This window comes from Crassostrea angulata, chromosome 6, assembly GCF_025612915.1.
Source record: "Crassostrea angulata isolate pt1a10 chromosome 6, ASM2561291v2, whole genome shotgun sequence".
Classification (NCBI taxonomy): Eukaryota; Metazoa; Mollusca; class Bivalvia; order Ostreida; family Ostreidae; genus Magallana; species Magallana angulata.
This window is the reverse complement of record NC_069116.1, coordinates 25,679,202-25,701,554: the sequence shown is the minus strand read 5'-3', so window position 1 is coordinate 25,701,554 and position 22,353 is coordinate 25,679,202. Positions and strand designations below refer to the sequence as shown.

At 32.5% G+C, this 22,353-nt stretch overlaps 1 protein-coding gene across 1 annotated transcript; it reads left to right on the top strand.

Moving 5' to 3' along the window:
* The first annotated feature begins 9,955 nt into the window (after positions 1 to 9,955).
* On the top strand, positions 9,956 to 15,184 carry LOC128190203 (delta-like protein 4). Its single transcript, XM_052862151.1, has 8 exons — positions 9,956 to 10,067; positions 10,243 to 10,356; positions 11,057 to 11,167; positions 11,374 to 11,481; positions 11,650 to 11,757; positions 12,640 to 12,747; positions 14,264 to 14,371; positions 14,545 to 15,184. Exons 1-8 carry the CDS (start codon positions 9,959 to 9,961, stop codon positions 14,802 to 14,804), a joined length of 1,026 nt encoding a protein of 341 aa, XP_052718111.1. The 5' UTR covers positions 9,956 to 9,958; the 3' UTR covers positions 14,805 to 15,184.
* Positions 15,185 to 22,353: the final 7,169 nt, after the last annotated feature.

Here is a 22,353-nt window from a genome sequence, read left to right as displayed (position 1 = left end):
CAATGTGCAGCAAAGTACAAAGGTGGATACTGCCTGGGTGGCATGAATGATACTTAATATTGTTACAAACTGAAATACCAATAGAGTTCAGTCTTTGTCCCTATATATATATATATATATATATATATATATATATATATATATATATATATATATATATATATATATATATAATTTTTCTCAAGCCGTTATAAAACTGCAAGATTTGAAAATTTACTTACCGAATATTTATAGCTGCATATAATACCGGTATTACACATTTAGCATACAAAGGACTATGTGTAATAAGATTTTTTATTTCTAGCCCCCATAGTTGTAAAATGTATTTTTCCTTTTTAGTTAAAATTCCTGCACTCTTTAGGGGATCGATTTTTCTGATGTTAAATAGCTATTGTTTTCAACAATATTATTCACAATTCCAAGGATACAATTCTTCTTGTTGGAATAATATCAGATTTGTTTAAATACATTGAAGCCTTCAGAGTATGTGATTTATTTAAACAATAGAAGAACTTTGATTACACTTTCAAGAATCATCAACATATTACAATACCTTTTTATATTTTCTCTTAAAGCAACATAATTTAATGGGTTCAAGAACCTAGCTGCATTTTATAAACTAAACAAATTTGAATCAACAGACTTTTCGTTTCATTCAAAGAAAATTCATTTCAATTCGGGATTTATTCTAAACAAAAGAATAGCTTTGATTTATTCTAAAGCTTAAGACTCTTTGTTCTGCAAATAGTTCTGATCTTCAATAAAATCCTTTGAAAATTTAAACTAACGTAAATCCTTTTATAAATCTAGTAAGACGAGATAAAGATTCACACGTATTTTATAAGAAAAGTTTTCAATATCTTCAAAAGGGTTTATTTGTTCCTTTTAAGTCATAAAACTGACATTATAAATCATCAAGTTTAATATCATTTGGCACTCTTGTGTGTAAATGAATTTTCATAAACGCAGCTTCATGGCCAAATAAAATTACAATCAAAATAATTTATCATTGCTGAATATTTTCCTTTCATTACTGTGTTGTGTTCGTGTCCTATTTTTAATTTTTCAACTTCTGGGTGCTGACAATGATCATAAAATTAGACATACCTACGCCCCTGTAATCATTGACTATTTTAATTTGCAGTCTGCAATTGTCAATGGAGCTGACGTAGTTATAGTGTCTAAATATAATAACATGTTATATTGTTTTAAATCAACGACATTTAATTTCTCTTTGTCTCTTTTCTAATTACGAAATGTAGGTTTTAAAAAAGAGTAATCAAACAGTTTCTCTCATAATGTGTTTCAAGTCACAAGGTCATCAGTGGAATGTTTGGAGGGCATGTGCCTTAGAATAGAGTCTTAGAATAAGGAACAAGTATGTATTTAAATTAATACAAATTTTGAAATAAAGGTGACCTAAACTTAATTTTTTTGCATGAAAATATGTCCTTGTATTTATCGGAATTTATTCATCCACTCAAATGAACAATTTAATTTCTCATGGATATTTATTTAGAGAGGGAAATTGTTATAAGTGTTTGAAGGAAAAAATACCAAGGCTTTACGCAGTATCTAATATTTTTTTATTCAAAATCAATAAAAGCAATACCTAATTCTTTACACGTAATTCATATACTAGAATAAGTCAAAGAAAAAGACTGGCATTGGATCTATCCTTTTTACAAGCAGATATGTCTCCAAAAATATTGACGTGTACTTAAAACTTTCTACTTGGTCACATGCTGCAAAAAAACCAGGTAATAAATAGGCAAAATCTTGTAAGGATACTCTTAATAATTTGCTACGATGCTACATTTTTACCAGGAATTAAAACATCCTGGTAGAGCTCTTATTATTAATTGTTGAAACAACAATCACTAAAACAGCACTGACATATATTTATATTTAAATTTGTAAAGTGGCTTTGACTAGCGTGTTTATCAATGTTATTCATTTGAGCGCTGTGGCCTTTTTTAAATATCATTTCACTTTAATTCTTAAAACAACACTTTTGTAATAATTGAATTCACAATGATGATTCTATCAATGTCTTCATCAATTTTCCTATCAAAATCAATTTTGCACAGAAAATACTTTGCACTGATGTCGAAATGAATATACATAAAAAAAAAACATCGATTGAAATTTTGTATCTACATTGTATATGTACATGTACATAATTCTTTATTCTTTTTTTGTGGTCAATTAAAAAAGAATCTATCATACAAATTAACGTGCCTTTTTTATCTTATATATTGACGTAAGGTTAACAACTTCGAAATAAGCATGTGGTGGTTGACAGTATGTTTGCTCCTGTGCCTTTTCTCTGAGGACACCATGTTGTACCTAAGGCCCCGTATTTAGTTGGCAACCATTGTCAAACTGTTGGGCTATTGTGAATATAAGTACTAGCCACAAAATAGAGTAAGTGGTTACTCATTCATTATCGTCACAAAAGTGAATATTGCTACGGTTAGAAATTATGAAAAGGACTTTATTATGCCAATCTGATTTACGAATCGTTCCCTGATAGACATCAACATGTATATTATTATCAAAATCAATATAGACGAGGGACATTAAAAAATACGAAGACGTTTGCCATAGCTATGTTATTTAACGTCATATTTTTACTAAATTCAGTAGATATAATTTAGCAATTGTTTCAAACAATTTGAAATCAAAATGATTCATATATTTCTTTATTTCTAAGAATTGTTTAGAATCTAATCCTGCAAAAATGAGGTCACGGTGCACGATCAAACTTTGTGTTGTGTCAACAATAAATCATATCATGATGAAAGTAATATCTCCATAAGTTTGGCCTAAAACCAACTAATATTTAAACCTAAATTCAAGAGTTGTCATGGCATTCTTAGTGCCAAATATTGTCTGAATATATAGATTTGTAGAACAGATATCAGTAACTTAAGAAATACAGTCCTCTATAAAATTTTCTAAAAACATTGACGTCGCCGGACGTCACGACGCAGCAAAAAGTATTAACAGTATGGATCTAACTCGGCAAAATGCCGATAAAACCTGTGAAAATGCTCAATGGTGGAAAAATAAATAAAAATTTATTTGTACATTTGTGTTTAATTCTTAACACATTTTGTGGGGTTGTGGTAAATGTATTCTGAATATCGAACAATACGAAAGAGAGAAGAATATCTGTGAATATTTGATTAAAAAATAAACAGTCATTTGACATTCAAGGATTTCCTAACTGTAAACAGAGAGGCATGCGGTAAAAATTAATAAAACTTCGAGGATCTAACTTATGATTTCGAACAAATGTGAACAAATTATATGTCAAGTGAAATATGGCAGATTTAAATTGTATTGTGAAAAGCACAAAAGACTCAGGGTGATATATAGATTGGATACTTCTATTAACTGTGCGTACGTCATCTTGACGTTATGTTTTCAACGTTACTGTGCGCCGTGGTGACAAAACATGTTGATTTTAAAATCGAGTAAAAAAATTACCTTTTTATCACATGGAATAAAACTTCGTTTATCAATAAAATTAGTATTGTTGCATAAATGAATTTGTTAGTTATGACTTAACAGAAAAATATATGATAGACAGCCACACTGTCTTCGTATTTTTTGATTGACCCTGGTAACTAAAAATAATCATTGATTTCAGTAAGTTATTGGTTGAATTGGTCGAAACTTTCAGAGTCTTTTGAAACAAAGCATTATAAGATCTATCCATCCATCGATCGATCGATCGATCTATCTATCTATCTATCTATCTATCTATCTATCTATCTATCTATCTATCTATCTATCTATCTATCTATCTCTCTCTCTCTCTCTCTCTCTCTCTCTCTCTCTCTCTCTCTCTCTCTCTCTCTCTCTCTCTCTCTCTCTCTCTCTCTCTCTTTCTATCTATAGATTCAACTCTAAAGGATGTCAAGTGGATGTTGTTTTTTGCTTTATATCATAAATGAACTAATACATTTACAATTTAGCAAATATCATTTTATATTGTTCAATATATCGCCAGTGTTTTGGGTTTTTGTTTGTTTGGGTTTTTTTTGGGGGGGGGGGGGTTTGTTTGTTTTTTTTTTTGAAAATATTTAATTTCATTACAGCGGCATTCATATGAATTTGATTGATGAACAATGAAAGAAGAAATAAAAAAAAGTTCGGAATCACGTAGCTCTCTTCGGCTATTTCCGAAGACAAAACTTGAACGTTTTACGTAGAAATATGACGTCATAATATAAACTGAGCACGCGACGTTTAGTTAAACTTTGGCTAATGATATGTGTAGGCAACCAGGCGGATCCTACTGTGTGCGTTTCAAATAAATTTTGTTCTACAAAAATCAAACTCCAATGTGTTAAATCTGCGGTCGGTCCAACGGTCACATCGTTTACATATTATGTTTATTTACTGATATATATAACTTGTTTGAAAGGATATATTTACGCTTAAACGCAATTTCATTCAAAGATAAAAGTTCGAATTCGTTGTTTCGGTATTTATTAGTCCCCTACCGGTTTCACCAGAGGGGACTATAGCTTTCCTCTGTCTGTCCGTCCGTCCGTCTGTCTGTCCCACTTCAGTTTTCCACACTTTTTTTCTTTATGCGTTTGAGGAATAATATGAAATTTGCTGAACAGCTTCAAAATGTCAAACTACGGATCAAGTTTACACTTTTGTAGCGTCTGGTTGACATATTTTCGAGAAAATTAATTTTTTATATTCCAATTTTTTAATGTTCGGGTTCGTTATCGGGTTTGGTGTGTATTGAATAAACGAGGAATGTATGTAGTCAGTAATAATATTATGTATTTCTTGTACATTGACCATTCCTTTTTTGTTTCTAACAAACAAATAAGCTCTGTAAAATAGTGTAAAGCATTGTGTTGTAAATGTAATCGACAGGGTGTTTTGGAATTATTACAATCGGGTTCGTTATTGGGTTGGTCTGTTGATTCGGGTTACAAAATACAGTAAGAAATGATATTCTGCATAACAGTGCAATGTTTTCACAAATTTCTACCAGCAATTACTTAATGAAATTGGCGAAATTACAGGATAAAATAAAGAGTATTATTTTGCCCATTTTTTATTTAATTTTTATATCAACTATGTAGTTTGAATTTCCTCTGTTCTTTTATCTCTGATTAAAGCATAACATCTCGTTTATAATAGTTTTGAAATAGTAAGTTATATGCTTCGAAGCTTTCATAGAATAATGCAAACCGGTACGGGACGTGTATTGCTTATGCAATACTCTCAGAATGCTTGTTTATCTAGTATACATAAGTAAAGTATAGTTTACGGTAAAGCCAAAATGAAGTGTCAAATTTTGTACACTTTTTATCAGTACTGTCTTAATAGTTTGTTCCTTATTTACTGGAGACAGAAATAATAACCAATCGTAGCATTTTAAATATTCCTTTTTTTCTCCTGTAAAGAATAAAATTAAATGTTATATTTACATCGTACGTCACGTGCAGGTAAATATTCTATAATGATGATTCTAATCCAATCATGGAACTAATTAGAATTTATCAATAAAATAATAATTGCACTTGGTAATAAACAAACTTTAATGTGTAGTTACAGACCCTGAAACGTGCTACTACACCTCTAAAACGAACCGTACCGTTCCGTGCAAGAAACGAACCGTACCGTTCACAAAACGAAACGTACCGTTCACAAAGCGTACCGTACCGTTCACAAAACGAACCGTACCGTTCACAAAGCAAACCGTACCGTTCACAAAGCGAACTGTACCGTGCAAAAAGCGTGCAAGATAATTTATTCAAGACCCGCCTCCAGACGGACAAAAAAGCGTACCGTACCGTGCAATAAGCGTGCAACTTCCATATACGGCTTATTGACCTAATGTCTTTCGATGAATACGGACGGAGATTATCGCTGACCAGATAAGTTCAATATTTTGCTAGTTTTTTTATACGGGATTAGATAACACATACTAAGATTTAAAACTGTTATTCTTATTAAAACAGTCACAAAAATATTTCCTTTCTTACACCGTAACCATTTCTTTGTTTTTCGACAAAACTTGCATCGCCGATTTCTTAAACATTGTAAACTATTAACGTTCACACAATCCGTGGTTATACTATTTTGATTTTTTTTTATGAAATGTTTGAAACATTGGGTACATACTGGACTTTACATAGCTTTAAGTGATTCGAGAGAGAGAGAGAGAGAGAGAGAGAGAGAGAGAGAGAGAGAGGGGGGAGAGAAAGAGATATCTCGTTACCCGAAACGTTAGAAAAGTAGCGTTTGTTTAGAAATATATATTTACACTATGGCTAAACAAGGTTGAAATATATCTATATATAATTTTATATCCTTTTTAAATTAAAAAAAAATGTCGACTTAAGTTACGCAGACCCAGAAAATGTAAATGACAAACACATATTACCGGTCACTCGAGTGATTTGTTCTTGAGCTATTTATGTACCAATAAATAAACAAAAAATCACTCATACATGTATGATGAATTGTAAATAAATACATGTACAAAATCTTAATGCATTAAATGCAAGCATTGAACGGAAAAAAAACACACGCATTTCATAAAATAACTTTCAACTTTATTTCCCGCATAGCTGGTAATGGCGTCGTGATTTCACATGAACAAAAATCACTCGTGCGAAACACGTGTACAGAAGCTGATCTTTGGTTCTATACACAACAGGTGTTATTGTCTTTCTTTGGTTTTTAGCAGTTATTGTACTTTACAACTAACTCTGTATATTTGGACGCTTAAATAGGTGTACACGAGATGCCGGTATTCACACCTTTCCACGGGCACCTGTTAGGTTACTCATCACATCTGTCGTGTGTATAGTCTGAATATATCTTACTTCTACTTTGTTAGTTTCATGGCTTTTCTTAATCTCTAAAAAAACAAAAGAACCGTCTGTAGAAATGGACACAAACAACTACACGAAAGACTATCGGCGCGTGGATCCGTGGAACAATTCAGCGACTCTATACATGCGGGATTTTCACATATTGCGATAAAATATCATTTACCGGGTACATTAATGTACCAAAAAAAATGATTAATTAAATCATAAATAGTTGAATGAGATAACAAGTACATGTAAGCACAAACACAGCTCTTTTAAAATTTATTTTCAATCTTATATGTGTGATGTGAAATAGCGTTGAAATTTCAACCGTCGAGATCAATTCATATGTACATCGTCCGCTGTGCAAACTTTTAGTCATTGTGTTGAAATCGTTGTGAAAACCATGAGTCTAAAATAAATGAATTTAATTCATACAAATAAAAATCTAATAATTCCAAATGGTTTGCACACAATCACATACACCCTGAGAGAGAGAGAGAGAGAGAGAGAGAGAGAGAGAGAGAGAGAGAGAGAGAGAGAGAGAGAGAGAGAGAGAGAAACTTGTGTGTTGATTATAATACTTAAATTAAAATTTTATCACTGAACTTTATTATTTAAAATTTTGCTTTAGGTTTTTATAGTTGGTCATTTGAGCGGGATTTTATCTCAGGACTCCACGTGCTTCGCCTGTCAGTTAAAGTATAACAGTACAGATCAAGCCACGCGCCGCGTGCTACTTGGCTCCTCCTATATGGCTAGAAGAAAATTATCGAATGAAACATTTTTGTTTATGATTTCTTATATCCCTATTGAAAAGAGTGTTCCTATTTTAAATTATTCAACAATAATTTCTCTCCGATTTCATGATTATAATTCATGTACTGGCGACCAGAGTCGTTTTCCCTCGCTGTCGTATTATTTTTGTTACTAGATAAATTCTTATATATTCATAACTTTTAACATTCATTTGTTGATTACCGGGTATTTTTTCGTGTCCTGTTTACAACAAGTATGTGTGTAAAAAGGTAAATAAAATATAAACAGGTTAGTCAGCATTTGTAAAACGTCAGCTTAATCGCATGCATACAGTGAAGAGCGGACACTTGTTCAACAGAATGATAAATATCGCCATTATATAAATAAAAGTTATTGACTTGTTGTGTATATCCAGTTGTGTACATATCGTATGAATTATGTTACATGAACATGTATAGTTTAACGGAAAAACAAAAACTAATAGTCATATTTTGACTATACACGCGATCTTAGTTCAGATAAGAGAGGCGATGACGGGTTAGATGTAGGTATGATCTATGTATACAAACAAGTGCAGAAAATCATAGAATTAGTATTTAAATGAATAAAAATTCGTGTCAAAAAAACTATATAACAGTTGATTTCAAGATTTCTTATCTATCCATTAATTTTACATCGTCTATTCACTAAGGCAATCGGCGATCGGCAATAGTACTGCAGTAGTACGCAATAAAGAATGATCATACGAATTATGAATAATAAAAACTAGCCGAGAATCAAGACAACGATAAAGGAAACTAAACTAAAAAAATATCGGAATAAAGTCGGGGCAATTTGTTATAGCAATTTTAAATGGATTAGAAGTATTTAATGACTTCAACTCAAGTGCATGTATAGAAACAAAAACTCAAGATGCTCTGTAAAATTATCGACAGCTCGCTGAATTAACAAAAATATATCGGATTAAAGTCAAACAGTTCTTTTAATCTATCTAAATGATTACATTAATCTAAATTAAATACTAATAATAACAGACTGATCAAAATTAAAATTACCCCCGCTTCCCAGTTGTCACTGAGTACACGATTCACGCAACGTATCAAAAACGGGGGAACGGATGGACGTTCTGATTTTAAATAGATCGATTGAAATTCTTTTGTAATATATCATATAAAAAAAGAAAAATTCTTGTCATAATTACCACCTTGCTGAAGTAGATCGGGCAAAAACTAAACAAAATTATATGGAGAAAAATCAAAGCGTTCAGGCCACGCCTACCTCATTAATAAAGCGCGCAAACCGTTCACAAAGCGTGCAGCTATTTTTAGCAAAGCGTACCGTGCAAGAAGCGAACCGTTCCATTCACAAAGCGTACCGTACCGTTCACAAAGCGAACCGTATCGTTCACAAAACGAACCGTACCGTTCACAAAGCGAACCGTACCGTTCATAAAGCGTAACGAACTGAACCGTGCAACTGGTGTAGTAGCACGTTTCAGGGTCTGTACCTGTGTGCTTAAATGGATTTGTTCTTTAAAGCTGGCGTGAATTCATAAGAGTATTATTTGATCGCCATATTAATTTCGATCGCTCCTCGGATGCCAATGGGGTATATATACCGCCCCAGAGAGTTACGGTTGGTTGCTTTACGATCGTGACATTCAGGTTACACTTCTAAATTATAGATCTAAACAATGTGGCAATATGTTTGTAAAAATGAAGAAATGAAACAACAATTAAAAAATGGTTTATTTTTAGATAGAATTCCTAATGTATCTGCAGATAGTGCTGTGCTGCATTTATTCGCCTGCACATCAAACAAATATATCGTTCATACAGAGTGCATAACGTCTGCATCTTGTTGTAGACCCAAACCGCACTACAGCTAACACATCACACAAGTGATAATAGCCAACAATGTGTAAACAACATCGCTTTTATCAGTTTCTACAAAAACACTCCGTTTTTTTTAAGTCCATGCTTTCACTGCGCGATCTGCTTCAATGTGTTGTTTGCGCATCTGCAATATTATAACAGTATGGCACAAGAAAACGCGCTTTCTACAATGATCGAAGGTTTCTGAAATATGTGAGCGTGGTTTGCAGTCAGTTTTGTTTCGTCTTTTATTAGATATTCCTTGCGGTGAAGTGATTGTCATTATAGTTGTGTATAATGAGCGTTTATTCAAACAACTGTTAATTCAAATTATCTTTCTATCTTTCGAAACAAAATGGATTAATGTTATTAATCATGATACAGTGTACCTGAGATATTTTTAATAATTTTAAATGAAAAATAAAAAAAAGTAAATATTAACTGATATACTGTTCTGATAAAGATATGGTGAAGTGCAGCGACAAACCATGTAAACACGGCACGTGCTCTGACCATCCTCTATCCTTTGCCTGCACATGTGATCCTGGGTACAAAGGCATAGTCTGTGACACACGTTAGTATACATAATCATATTACAAAAACGAGTGATTACTTTACTAATTTTGTTGTAGATTTCAATAAATGAATTCGTGCTGAATATTATATTAAACTTTACAAAGATAATTGTCAACAACTGAAAAAGAAAACGATCCTAATTTTTGTTTTAAATTGCAACCTCGCCCTTTTAGGTAAGAAATGCAGTGAAGGAATCACCTGTCAGAACGGTGGTACTTGCCAAGATGGACCAAACGGATTCCGATGTCAGTGTTCGAGAAAGTACAAAGGGGGGTTTTGCGATAATCGTAAGCTTAGAAAACATTTTTTTTTTACAAACTAAATTTAAGTGTCAAAGGATCTTCCATACATACCAATCATGAAAGAAGGTTAAAGGTTTTTGCCTATTTACACCAACAGAATTGGTCATCTTTCAAAATAAAAAAAAATATTTATTGTAAATAAAAATAGTTTTTAAGGGAATACCAAAAAAATGCATCATGGGAATGTTTAAATAATCGTTTAGTTTCGTTCCCCAAATGATTGGGTTTATTCAACCCGCATGTTATGCATCGAATTTACACATACTGAACTTAGAAATATTCGTTGAAAATTGTACACAGGTTTTTTTGCTTTGCCTTATAACTATGACCTTTATTTATAGCGATGTTAAAGTCATAATACAATCATACACGCCTTAACGTCAGGGGGCGAATCTTAATGAAGCAATACAACGCGATACCATTTCATGTCATTTTCCCCCCAAAATATGGTTTAATTGACCGAGTATACTACATACATGTACTGCAATGTCTATTGTTATACACATACTTAGCATAATCGTCGTTTAAAAGGGTACACAAAATTTGATATAAAATTGGTCCAAGCAGCTTTAAATTACCAAGCCAATAATATTCAACATTTGTAAAAAATTTATGGTATACATTCTCTATTTTTTAAAATCATGCTCTCATGTTCTATGACTGACCATCTGTTTTCATTTTGAAGCTCTAACATGTAGTGATTCTCCATGTAAAAATGGCGGATTGTGTACCAATACCGGAAGTTCGTTTCAGTGCAAGTGTCCGCCTACTTATACAGGAACTGACTGTGAGAAAGGTAAACCAACTTTGAAGATTCGTTACAGTTGGTCAGTTTAACGGTATCGTATCGAGAAGTTTTCAAATAATAGTGAATACTCAATTGCAAACACGTTCTATATATGTAGCCTATAAAACCCCATAGAATACTAGTAATGCAAAGAAATCATAGACTTAAAAAATGTTTAAAAGTTACATAAATTGGACAAATTTGTTTAAATTCAGTAATACTGTGTTCATCCCATCCTTGCCTGCATGGAACCTGTACTGACACTCCGTCTGGATTGCGTTGTTTGTGCGATGAAAGGCACACAGGTGCTAAATGTGATCAACGTACGTATACTTATATATATCTTTTAGGAACATTTTTAGTTGATGAACCTGATACCCACACTTGAAATTAAAAATACTAAACTTAGTAAGCAAAGCATGCAAATACATGGATTAGAGATAGAGATATAAAACTATTGATATTTGTCGTTGTATATTACTTGATTTTAGTTGTTCTGTGTTCGTCTAACCCTTGCCTGCACGGAACCTGTACAGACACGCCGTCCGGATTCATTTGTGCTTGTGATGTAAAGTATACAGGTTTTAAATGTGATCAACGTACGTATACTAAACTCAACTAACAATTCTTGTTTTCATATTCAATATCATCTTTTATCAATCTTTGATGCTGTTCTAAATTAACAATTACAAAATCACAACCATGAATATTGACCACTTGAGTCCTCCATCTGTATAAAGTAAAACTAGAAACAAAAGACGTGTGTTGCACTCTGCCACTATTGTGACTTTATATGAAATCACAAATAAAATAACAAATAAAACTAGAAGATGAATATTTGAATTGGAATATTTGATCCTTTCTCTCCAAAACTATTTAGTAACCAAATCAATGATAATTAAATAACTCATAAAATTAAGACGTAATTGATTACATTATTAGTTAAAAAAAAAAGAAAAAAAGAAAGAAAACAATTCTTGTGGTATGAAACCGCCAGACAACTTAAATAAAGCAAAAACATACAAAGTAATATTTGTAGGAAGGTGGAGGGGTGAAGGTGATTAAAACGCTTTTAAAAATATCATTTAAATGTAAACTGACCAGCGTCCAGTGAAAAAGTGATTACCCACGCTATCGAAACGACGCATCCATTATCTTCCTGCAAAACCATTCGATTGGTTACACGCGAGATCACTTTCGTAACCATATATGAAGATGCCAAAGAATTTGGTATCGTGTTGGAAGAGAGATAACTTCTATAAACTAGAAAGAAATATTATTGATATAATGAATATAAATATAATGGTTTTATCAATATAATGAAGCATTTTAAGATATATAGAAGAACAGGTTAATCAGGTTAAAAGAGTTTGGGAATGAAAAACGTTAAAGATTAACATAAATTTTGAACCTTTTGCTTAGCTCAATACGATTTCCTTTAAATACTTTGTTGAATATTGGTGTTCATTGTTTGATTTCAGTGATACCGTGTACATCTAATCCTTGCCTGCATGGAACCTGTACAGACTCTTCGTCTGGATTCAGTTGTTTGTGTGATGTAAAGTATACAGGTGTTAAATGTGACCAACGTACGTATTCTTTGCTTCTTTTGAAATTTCCTTTTCAAAATATGTTAGATTAATTTTATGAAAATTTCATAAACATAATTTAATAGACATATCCATGAAAAATATAAATCAGTTACTAGTATATAGATTTTATGAAATGAATTAACGGTTAATAGTGGTATGGTAAAGAATAGCACTAAGGGTAAACTGGTTTTTTGTTAAAGTAAATTTTAACTCTCAAACTGTCCCTAATTCAAATCTTTATATAGGGATTGTATTATGCAATGATGCATGTATTTAAGTTATCTTACAATTCATATGCCTTCGAACCATGTATGCGTTAATAAACTAATTTTATTTTGTTGTGCTATAAATAGACATTGACATCAATAAGGGATCGACAGGTACATATTCCTAATGTAAACAAATCTCTGCTCAAAAAACAGCTGACTCTTGAAAAAATTATAATTATTATTATGGGATAAGAAATAAAAAATGTAAAAGCAAAAAGAAATATTGCACGCCTTTGAAATTAGGGTTATTCCTCTCAATTATCTTAATAAATCAATCATACTAATCTACATATTTGTTATCTTCCAAATACATGTATGTAGCAAAATTTGATGCATTTTGATATTTTGAGATGGCCCCCACTAAAATCCAGACTGTGGAATTTAGGTTTTTTTGCATATAATGTAGAAAATGATATAACTAATCACATAATACAATTCGGGGAAAATGGCTATTGTATTTTTATTAATCTGCTTCGAATGCGGAAAATTACAATTTCCTATATATTAATATACATGTAGTAAATGTACTTGTATTTTAAGATTACCCCTAGAAAGAACCAGATGGTAGAGTTTCTTAAAACTAAATAAAGAAATAAACTATAGTTTATAGGGTAAAAGTTACATATCGTTAAAAATAGAGAGATTTGCTAATGTAGCTTTTCGCAAAAGAACAACATCGGCCCTATCAAGACTATACAAGCAAGTACATACATAAATTATTTCAAATCAAATTTAAGGATCTCAAACATTTGTATTTGTGGTCATATATCTATACTAGTAGTATTGCATAATTTACAGTATCCATATTTTTTTTTCAAACTACATGGCATGTTCTTTATTCTTGCAAATACTTTCCTGTATAAAGAAAATGCATAGCATGCATGAGTCAATAAAGTAATTGACACTGCCATCAGTAAAGGGGTTGAAAAAAATTAAATTATTTGGAGATGTCATATGGAAAAGACTTACATTAGGGCATTGCTTACTGCCTAATCCATTTACGTACAATGTAATATAATGAAATATGTTGAAATCAAATCGAGAACATGTTTTCAAAGGATAAAGAATCATTCTCACAGTATTTTGAGGTGATCAATAAAGCCCAAAGGTTTACAGCAGTAGATTCGCTGTTTAATGGTTTCTTTGAAATCTGTTTTATACCAGTTTATTAAGACTTATTCTAAAGACATGCCTTAATTAATATGCAGTGTATAAAAACTTTACATCGTTGATGTTTTGAACAGTGATTACTTGTGCATCCACTCCATGTCAGTACGGAACATGCGCTGATTCTCCCACCGGGTTTGTGTGTACCTGTGATAGTACCTACGCAGGTTCCAGGTGTGACACAGGTAAAGGTATACATTTTTAAGGGAAATGCAACAAACTTGTGTAAAATACACATGTGATTATTAAAATTATTATGAAGATTTTTATCAGTTTAACAGTTGCGTTTTAGAACAAGTATAAATTGAAGTCACCTTATACTTTGCAACATGATGAGCAGTTATGATGGTATTTTTAGGATTTCATGTAAAACCATTAGACGTGAAGCGGACCAAAGAACACTTGCCGACATGGCTTCCTTATCTAGGATATGCTTTGCTGACCGCGGCATTAGTTGCAAGTGCAATTGCAATTGGTTGCATATGTGTGAAATGTTGTCGACCGTTTTGCGTTAGCAAAGGAAACGATGACGATGATGATGAAAATCGGGATGAAAATTCGAGGAGATTCGCGCGGAATTCAGTTCTTCCAGTGAATAATTCACAACCAGTGAATTAAGCTACGTTCTGGATTAGTTAAAAAAGCAATTCCACTTTACATTTATACTAGTGAAATCAATTGAAATTTGTTCCTCCTTAAATAACAATAATTCATAAAAACAAAATGTATAAAGAGAGATATATAAAGTATGAATTTTCATTTCAAAACTTTAATTAAAATATTATTTTTCCTCAGGTTATAATACCATGAGAAATGAATACTTATTAATAAAATAATTATTTGATAACCAGGGCATATCATTAAACTTCTTGATGAGTTTATCTTTCTATCTTGAAACTTAAAATTGTCAAAGTTATAATAAACACATTGCAATGCTTAAAATATTAAAATCAATGAGCTCCATCCAAAGCATGTGTAATTTTTAAAGATAAATTTGATTTCATAACCATACTCTTTATTGATTTTTAAAATTTCAAACTACATGTACAGGTATTCAGTTCAGACGAAATGCAGTAAAAGTTAATGTATGATAAAGGACGAACCATTAACCAAATTCGTTATCCGTCATTCAAAGTGGGTTTTATTTAATCTGTGAGATGTAGATTGATGTAAGTTTTTCCTTAGTTATTTTTATTAAGATGTTGTCAATTACCACAGTAAAACAATGCCCTACTCCTAATTAATCTAGCTTGTATATCAAATAAATTGGCTTTCATGGACATGGCACTTGGGAATCAAAGATATGTAGAATTTAATGAAGTCTGGTAAAAGCTGTTTTTACAAAATTTAGATTTTTTTAAAATCCTAAATTTGAACTTAACAAACTTTGATTTTAAAGAATATAAATTCTATATAGGACAATGCTCTAATCGATTTTAATTGATAAATTTTATACTAGTAATTAAGCAGTACATTGTAGGTAAAACTATTCTAACACGCGAGTCGAAAAAAGGATAATTATGATGTTGCAGTGTTTTGAAAAAAAAACATATCCAATGGCTCGTACGCAGCTTAAGAACATACAATTTTCCTGTACAACCAAGTTCACCAACTAACCTGTCAAAGTCATTCTTTAGTTTACCATTGTCGCCTTTTAATGTAAAAAAAAAACTTTTCAAAAAATCAATTTTAAACAAATCATACAGGATAACATTTTTGAATACTTTTCTTCTCAAAACTTGACTAAATAGATACAAGAATGAACATGTTAACGATTAGTTTTAAAGTTAAGTTAAAACAAATGTTACATAATCGGGGGATCAATATATTTATATTACAACACAAAGCAAACAATTGTAATTCAAAGCTTGACATTTACAAAGGCTGATCATATTTTCAAACTTGTCCTCTATTGCGTGGTAAATATATAAACAAGTATTCTTTTAATATTCAGGAATAACCTCCATTCCAAAATACCTTCATCTCAAACTTTAGAAGCTTAACTGCAAAGCAAGGCCCACTTGGGGGACATAAAACGCACAAAGACTTTCTCATCAGATGTCAAAATATCATGTTGTACATATCAACATGTAAACGGTGAATGACGGATTTACGTAAAATGGATCAATTAAAGATTTAAAGCAATGTTATAATACAACTCTAACACAGATACGCAGCATTTTAAATTTGATCAGATAACGAGAAATTTAAGTAATAGTTGAGTTAATTACTGCAAACGGAACAATAGATACAACATTTTCATGCAATGCATTTTCATGGACTTGTTTATTCATTTGGGATACTTTTTATATATTTCATTACAAAATTCGAGGCAAATACCGGTTGCTCTGTATCTGAAAATCGTCACCTCTATGATTGGATCGGTTGGAGTGTTTGTAATGGGTCTTGTAACACTCAGACCCAAACTAGAACCCGTTTACTTTGTTGTCCTACGAATCTGCCAAACAGAACAAAAGCTACATGTGTGAAGCACTGCAACGTTACTGGGGGTATAGATGAAGAGCGTCCTTGTCGGGTGTGTACGCACGGATTCAATTTGTCCCCAGAAAGAGTTGGCACAGAGGGCCTTGTTGTGATGGTATGACTTAATGTTATATTTGTTCAAAACAGGTAAATCAAGTAAGTTTATTGCAGATTTGGTAAAATGTTTGATTGAAATTGATGTTTCGTTTTGGTTACTCAAACAGAATTTTGATAAGAGAGAAATGAGTATTAAATAACACAAAAAGACTCCATTAAGAAGCAGACAAGATAAATAATAGACAAATATTGAGAAAAACAACAATTTTCTGCAGATTTGATGTAAGGTTTGGACTGGAAATGTAGCTCCAAAGGGAATTCGGGTAGACGGAGTGTAAAGAGACATGCTCCATCCATACAAATGCGCACAAAAAATTGCGAACGAATTTGGACTTTTTAAGTTATTGGACTAACCTTAGAGTAAAATCTGTAAATATTTCAATATCAAAAGAATTCCTGAGCTTTTCCACTAGAGATTCGCCACTTTCAAACATTTTCCAAAACTCTAACAAATTTTGAAAGTGTTTTAAATCCAATTCACGTCGGAATCAACAGTTGGTATTTTTACCGCAAATCAAACCTCACTATATATATCCATCCGGGGCTGGTAATGGTGTTAAAATTATTCAGAGGCAAGTGGAGAAATGACAACTAAAGTAAAATGTCTCCGAATTTTTTTCATATTAGAAACTTTATATATCATTTATTATTTAACAACGTAAATGAGTCAAAAACCATGCACAACTTTTTTGCTCAATAAATATATTTTTTGTGCCGATGGATCTATAGCTCCACGATCCGTCAACCTGAATTTCTTGGGCAGCTGCTGGCTTGGTTTTCACATAAGCAGAAAATATTCACTTTCAGTAGTAATCTTATAACGGACTGAATGATGACGTTATCCTTAAGGAAAAATTTTACATTTATTTATTCAAATTACGATTTAACATTAAATGTGACAACTGTGTAGGGTTCGACGGCTGCATATATTTTTTTTATATTTCATCACTAGAAGCAAAGGTTATTTATAAGTTGCAATAATTTCAAAGTTTCCATATAATGTTAAAGAATAAAATTGCATACTTAATAATTTCTTTGCACAAACTAGCACGTGTTTTTGATTTTAAGACATAAACTGAAAGAAACTGTACCTTCTATTATGCGATAACGGATTAGTAATAGTTTACATGGTTAATGTCATGAAACCAAAACTATTACGCAACCTGAATCTTAGTCAGAGTGCTATCCTAAAATCATTCAAAGTATTAAGAGTAATAAAAGCAAATCAAGGTTAATATGTACAAATGTATATGATATTTTTAACAATGATGACAAAATGACCCACCTCACCTCCGATCCGTATTAGGAATTTCATGATTTTGGGAATTAGATTTTTTTTTTTAATTTCTTTTCATGATTTTTGATGATTAGTACCCCCCCACCCCCCCCCCATCCCCCCCCCCCCCCCCCGTCTACTTTCAATTTGCTTCCGACGCCACTGTGGGGTTGTGTAGCGATGAGCATAGCAATAGAAGTCGACAACTGATATGGCGGTAGTCGAGGATAAAAGGGACATAATGCGTATTTATGAATTTATGTCAGCTTTAATTTGATATATTGATTTTTCTTTTTATAAAGCAAACCTTAACTGAGTTATTAACCCAGAGTTAGGTAATAAATCGACACATGCAGATCACCACATGTCATTTAAACGCAACAAATACATAAATTAAGATTAGTAGTTTTTATTAAAAAAATACAATTAGAAAAAAAAGTAATATCCTTATGTATCGACTAATTCAAGAACATCGTTATCTGCCTTTGCATGCATCAAGATTCGTTTCGTAACTAAAACAATTCTTGATTAAATAAATGTGTGATCGCAAGGTATAGACCTTACCGTAACCATCTTAGATTTTTATAAAGTGCAATTAAGAAGGCTGAGTGGCTGACATATCTATTTCAGATTTTTAGATAAGTTATTAAGCTATAAACTATTACATGTATTTAGAAATAAAAAAATTCTATTAATATAGACCTTTAGTTTTGAGAAGCCTTCTATATCTTTATGAAGAGCTGTTCTACAAATGGGGATCCATTAAGTTTTCAAATGGACATGTTCACCGACCTGAATGGGGATTTAAATACCGGTAAATAAACTTAACTGATAAGGTATTCATACTGGGCACAACGTGAGTTTAAACTTGAAGCGTTTTTATAAATCAGGAAAAGTTAATGCTTAACCCAGTTATGAGTAAACACTAGAAAATTTAATGTTTAAAGTTTTATTTTTTTTCAAACCATTTTAGAGATACAATAGGAAAAATTGGCTTGTCTTATACAAACATTTGGGTTTTTTCTTAGCTTTTCTTAGCTTGTACGTGGACTCCAACTTAATCCAAAATGAAATGTTAATAGATATATTCTCAACAACTTCACAACAAGCTTGCTAACCAATTTCAAGGCTGTCAATACTTTGATTTCTTTATCTATCACTCACATTCTTGAGAAGAAAACTAATTAGCGATATGGATAAACTGACTTATCAGAAATGATTTCTTGAGCCTAAAATTTGAGAAAGCTTTTATAAAGAGATACCTAGCACGATTTCGCCTTCGAGAGGAAGAAAAAGTATTCTCCAGACAAGTGATGTCGAAGGGCATATGAATTAACAGAAAAGAGTTGTTCAGAAAGCACAGCCTTAACATGCAGACAGAAGAGTCAAATAAAAGTGTTATCAGGTTTGTAAAACTGATAATTTTGTCTTTATGTAAATACTTAATACTTTTTTAAGGTTGTGTATGAGTTTTTCCTGTAAGTTGGGGTAATTTTTATATTTCTATCTAAAATAATATTTAAAATTGTATATCGATTTTATGAAATGACTTTTTATATGCCTTTTTTGAAAACTAGGCTATCGTTTGACAAAAAATACCTTATTGATCATGCCTTTTATTACATTTTCAACCTTAAACAATATTTACAGCACAGGTTTTTTTATATGACTCTATTACAGGTCCCCGTTTTATTGGATTAAATTAGTTTTTACAAAAGAAAGTCTAACAAAATTCCTCTGGACTCTTGTATACTTATGTGATATCTAAACAGATTGAATTTTCCTTTAATTTAAAACTAAAGGCAACCCCATATCATTCTTTGGGTTTACATTCAGATATGTATTAAAATTACTACGATATATTCCAATAAAACGTGTAACTCAACACTCTGACTAGTCATTTATAACACTGCTACACCCAAAACTATGATCATCATCGAAGCTTTCTCTGTGCACTTGGTGTGATTTTGAATGAACTCGGTTCATGCTCTGCCGAATTCGTGAAGTGTAAATTGAATGAAGAATGTAAATTTTATCCATGGATGCATTGGGAAACATGCCAAGGGGCATGTGGCAAGCAAACTCAGTTGAGAGTAAGACCGTTTTGTTGCCCAGATGAGGTAATCACAAAGACAACAACAACATGTCTTCAAGCTTGCAATTTAGATATGACAATAAATATGTCTGAATCAAAACCCTGCATTGTGTGTGAAAAAGGGAGAATATCATCTCTTAATACGTCTTGCATATGCGATCCAACTTCGAAAGGGTTGTGCTGTGAAGGTAACATCTCTTTTTTTTCTTTCTCTATTTTTCTCTATGCCACTTTCAATATGAGAATTGAAAGTGACATTGACTGTGAGTAGTATGACGATGACAGCAATGTAGATTTCTAAAACAAACATTTGGCGTGACGATATTGTTTAAAACTATTGCAATAAATGTGTATCAAACCAGTAACAGTTTCAACTGATTTCACAGCTCGTGATTGATTCTCTAGCAAATTAATGCACATTGATGAAACGTGAACATTTTACATGTATATTTGGCTCACATTGCCCTTGTATTATTGAGAATAATTTCCGTGTTATTCAATAATCAAAGTTGTTTTATATTTCACACTATGATTTTAATCTTAAAATTTCAAATGAAAACGAACAAGTGGTTTTAGAAGTTTCTTGGCGCTTGCGTGAAAACGATCATTTTTCGAAAAATTTTAACATAATTTATTTTTTAAAAAAGGTTATGATATAAACTACTCTAATATTTTACCTATAACTTTTAATTTTGATAATTACATACATGTAGTTATAAAAATCAATGACAGTGGCTTTGGGGGGAAAGTCTTGTTTAAAGTTATGTGATAGTTGAAAAACTTCACAAAGGACTTTCTTATATAGTAGATAATTTTATCATTTGTGTATTTGTGCTTCAAAAAAAGATTGTTGAAAAATGAATGCAACCTTTGAAACAAAATAAAATGGGAAACACAGAGGAAGCTCTATACGTATCAATAACTTGCAAATAAAAAAATCATGAAAAAAGAGCAGTTGTAATAATAATATATTACATAATATATATATATATATATATATATATATATATATATATATATATATATATATAAAGCACAGAGAAATTCACTTTTGTTGGAGCTCCACCATCCGCCCCGACCGAGGCTTGAACTCACGACCTCTTGAACCCATTCTCCTAGCAGTGAGCGGCCACCGCGCTCCCCACTCGGCTATCTAGGCAAGACAAAAATCTTGCTTTCGATAACGAACGGAACCTAGCGCGCTGGCCGCGCACTACACAGTCGCTTGAGATACAGGTGGAATACAGTTAAACGACAATCTGAGAGGATTGGAACGATACACATTGCATAGATACAAACATATATAACAAGCACAAACATTGCAATAACTCTCAAATTGACATATACCTGCCCATAGTGAATGATAAAGATATAGATAAAGCACAGAGAAATTCACTTTTGTTGGAGCTCCACCATCCGCCCCGACCGAGGCTTGAACTCACGACGTCTGGAACCCATTCTCCTAGCAGTGACCGGCCACCGCGCTCCCCACTCGGCTATCTAGGCAAGACAAAAATCTTGCTTTCGATAACGAACGGAACCTAGCACGCTGGCCGCGCACTACACAGTCGCTTAAGATACAGGTGGAATACAGTTAAACGACAATCTGAGAGGATCGGAACGATACACATTGCATAGATACAAACATATATAACAAGCACAAACATTGCAATAACTCTCAAATTGACATATACCTGCCCATAGTGAATGATAAAGATATATATAAAGCACAGAGAAATTCACTTTTGTTGGAGCTCCACCATCCGCCCCGACCGAGGCTTGAACTCACGACGTCTGGAACCCATTCTCCTAGCAGTGAGCGGCCACCGCGCTCCCCACTCGGCTATCTAGGCAAGACAAAAATCTTGCTTTCGATAACGAACGGAACCTAGCGCGCTGGCCGCGCACTACACAGTCGCTTGAGATACAGGTGGAATACAGTTAAACGACAATCTGAGAGGATTGGAACGATACACATTGCATAGATACAAACATATATAACAAGCACAAACATTGCAATAACTCTCAAATTGACATATACCTGCCCATAGTGAATGATAAAGATATATATAAAGCACAGAGAAATTCACTTTTGTTGGAGCTCCACCATCCGCCCCGACCGAGGCTTGAACTCACGACGTCTGGAACCCATTCTCCTAGCAGTGAGCGGCCACCGCGCTCCCCACTCGGCTATC

What these genes read in the sequence shown, in the direction of transcription:
- LOC128190203 (XM_052862151.1), top strand. Translation starts at nt 9,959, where the DNA reads ATGGTGAAGTGCAGCGACAAACCATGTAAACACGGCACGTGCTCTGAC. An exon ending in AGGGGGGTTTTGCGATAATC is followed by an intron (nt 10,357 to 11,056) that starts GTAAGCTTAGAA and finishes TTCATTTTGAAG; the next exon opens with CTCTAACATGTAGTGATTCT. An exon ending in AGGTTTTAAATGTGATCAAC is followed by an intron (nt 11,758 to 12,639) that starts GTACGTATACTA and finishes GTTTGATTTCAG; the next exon opens with TGATACCGTGTACATCTAAT.